This window comes from Henckelia pumila, chromosome 1 (assembly GCF_033568475.1).
Source record: "Henckelia pumila isolate YLH828 chromosome 1, ASM3356847v2, whole genome shotgun sequence".
In the NCBI taxonomy this organism is placed as follows: domain Eukaryota; kingdom Viridiplantae; phylum Streptophyta; class Magnoliopsida; order Lamiales; family Gesneriaceae; genus Henckelia; species Henckelia pumila.
Window position 1 is genome coordinate 23,861,058 of NC_133120.1, and position 3,318 is coordinate 23,864,375.

The 3,318-nt window shown below is 41.4% G+C and overlaps 1 protein-coding gene across 1 annotated transcript; it reads right to left on the bottom strand.

The window, feature by feature from the left end:
* Window positions 1–1,058: 1,058 nt before the first annotated feature.
* On the bottom strand, window positions 1,059–3,089 carry LOC140860451 (uncharacterized mitochondrial protein AtMg00860-like). Its single transcript, XM_073263464.1, has 2 exons — window positions 2,559–3,089; window positions 1,059–1,166 (listed from the first exon to the last, which is right to left on the bottom strand). The coding sequence occupies exons 1-2, from the start codon at window positions 3,087–3,089 to the stop codon at window positions 1,059–1,061; spliced, it is 639 nt and encodes a 212-aa protein (XP_073119565.1).
* Between the last annotated feature and the right edge of the window lie 229 nt (window positions 3,090–3,318).

Sequence of the window (3,318 nt, forward strand, 5' to 3'; positions counted from 1 at the left end):
AAAATCAAGAAGTGTGCGACGATGGGGTGGAGGTGGATGTGATGCGGCAACAGTGCTTGAACTAGCTCGACCTCCCTGTGGAAAGTCCTTCGCTCTCTTATCTTTCTTCTTCAGAACAAGGGCCCTGTCAACTGGTTGTCTCAGTTGCAACCACTCCTTGTCGGCACGAACTTGGACACCGAATTGAACACAAAGCTCAGAAATAATGGTCGGGAATAAGAGGCCCACAGATGGAGTGTAGATCGATTGCCTGATCTCGCTATGTATAACTTGGTCCACATTGATCGGCCACTCCAAATCCAGGGCATAAAGAATAAGGGCTCTCGAAGTGTTCACATCACTCGTATGCGAGATTGGAATCAAGAGTTTTGAGGTAAAAGCAAACCATGTAGCCGGCTCCTCAAGTAGATAACGCTCCGAAAAATGTTGGTACGAAAATGGGTCATGCCAAGAAGCGCCCTCATAGCACAATTGCTCAATAATATCATTATAATCCGGGTCAATCTTCAAAATTTGGTATAGAATATCATCAACATTGGGGGTTTGAAGCAAGGAATTAATAGTATTTTCATCAAAAGAAACAATTTTTCCCCGAACGTACGCTTTCCCATCCTCACATTTGGCCGCATTTGCTTAGAATTCACGGACCAATGAAACAATAGTGGGTTTTGGTTGCTTACAAAAATTATCCCAATTCCGATGCCCAATCTCAATAGCCACCACACTATCTCTAAAAGTCAACTCAACGCCCCGTTCGGGAATAGGAGTATGTAAATTTGCTTGATCATAACTCTCTTTTGCCGATTGGTTGACAAATTTTCCGGCGATTCCCGATGAAGAAGAAGATGCCGGAGAGCGTTGAGATGAAGATTCACCGGTGAGACTTGCTCTTTTCGGCGCCATAATTACGTTCTATTGGAATTCCGGCAATAGAGATCGGCAGCCGGTGAACAGTGGAAGCAGGGCTGGACGACGGCTTCGAAGAATGAAGCTGGAGCTTGGCATGCGGCTGCTGGTCGGAGATGGATGCAGCAGCAGGGGCGATTGATCGGCTGAGTTTATGTTAGATTTAAGAGCAGAACGGCTGGTGGAGGATATGAAGGAGTAGATGCGGTGAATGGTGCAAGAAGAGGAAGCGTCCCGCGGATGGTGGACGGAGATGGAACCTGCAAGTTTTGAGGGAAAAGGAATTGTGAGAGGGAGATAGAAAATTTGGGGATTTGGGTTCGAAAGAGAGAGAGAAGAAAAAAGAGAAGGAAGTAAAAAATTTTCTGATATATCTTGCAGGTACGTTCTCGCTCGAGCTCATACACTGCCCGCTCGAGTGAGACTTAAATTTTGCCAAAAAACAGAGAACCTCCCGCTTGAGTGCATGAAAGTGTCGCTCGAGCGAGACTTTATTTTAAAAATTTTCCAGAGCGCATGATATGCCCAAAGCGCATCATCTAGTATATTGGACCACTCTTTCCTATTGGAATTTATAGTTTTTTCCAATATTCGTTTCAGTTCCCTATTCGATATTTCAACTTGCCCACTCGTCAGTGTTGCCACCTTGTGAGTGACTCCATATTTATTCAATAATGTGTCAAATTGATGATTGCAAAAATGGGTTCCTCCATCACTGATAATGGCTCTAGGTGTACCATATCTAGCAAAACTTTTTCAGAAATTTGAAAACCACCCTAGAGTCATTGGTACGACAAGCTAACGCTTCAACCCACTTAGACACATAATCAACCGCTACCAAAATGTATTTATTCCCTTCAGATGCAGGAAACGGTCCCATGAAATCAATGCTCCAAACATCAAAAACTTCACAGACAAATATATTATTCAAGGGCATCTCATGTCTCCTAGAAATATTACCGACTCTTTGACATTCATCACATGTAATCACATAGGAGTAAGAATCTTTAAACAGTGAAGGCCAATAAAATCCCAACTGTAGCACTTTAGCTGCGGTTATACCCACGCCAAAATATCCTCCAGTCGGGCCTGTGTGACAGTGTGAGAGTACAGAGCTTACCTCCTCTGCTGGGATACATCTACGAATTATACCATCTGCACAGATCTTAAAAAGCAAAGGATCTTCCCACAAAAAATATTTCAACTCAGAGAATTTTTTTTTTCCGTTGATATTTCATGTGCGGGGGAATGAACTTACTTGATACATAGTTGACGATGTCGGCATACCATGGTAAATTCGTTACCTTGAAGAGCTGTTCATCTGGGAAATCATCATGAATAACTTGCGTTTTCGTTCCTTGATTCTCCAGACGTGATAGATGATCCGTTACTTGATTTTATGATCCCTTCCTGTTAATAATTTGCAAGTCAAATTCTTGTAAAAGCAATACCCAACGAATTAACCTAGGTTTAGCATCCTTCTTGCTCATCAAGTATTTTAGTGCAAAATGGTCAGTGTGGACTATGACTTTGCTTCCCACAAAATATGATCTAAATTTGTCCAATGCAAACACTACGACGATAAGTTCCTTTTTTGTTGTGGTATAGTTTAGTTGGGCGGCTGACAGTGTGATGCTAGCGTAATAAATTACATGAAGTACTTTATCCCATTTCTGCCCAAGCACGACCCCCAATGTTGTGTCACTGACATCGCACATAAGCTCAAAAGGAAGACTCCAATATGGTGCTACGATAACCGGTGCACTAGTCAACTTCTGCTTCAATATTTGAAAAGCCTGTAAACCCTCAGCATAAAAATTAAAAGACACCTCCTTTATCAACAAATTCGTAAGGGGTTTAGCAATAGAAGAAAAATCCTTGATAAATCTTCTATAAAAACCAGCATGCCCTAGAAAACTTCTTATTCCTTTCAAATTCATGGGAGGTGGAAGTTTTTTAATTACTTTTAGTTTTGCCCGATCCACCTCCACACCTTTTTCTGACACCTTGTGTCCTAAGACAATCCCATCTCTTACCATGAAATGACATTTTTCCCAATTCAGCACAAGATTACTTTCTTCACACCTCTGCAACATTTTTTTCAATTTACATAAACAAGCATCAAAAGAAGAACCAACCACAAAAAAATCATCCATGAAAACCTCAATAAATTTTTCTACCATGTCATGGAAGATAGCCATCAAGCAACGCTAAAAAGTAGCAGGGGCATTACACAGACCAAACGACATCCATTTATATGCAAAAGTACCATATAGACAAGTAAAAGTAGTTTTGTGCTGGTCCTCAGGTGCTATGGGAATTTGCATATAACCCAAATAACCATCTAAAAAACAGTAAAAGGCATGCCCAGAAAGTCTCTCAACCATTTGATCAATAAAGGGGAGGGGAAAA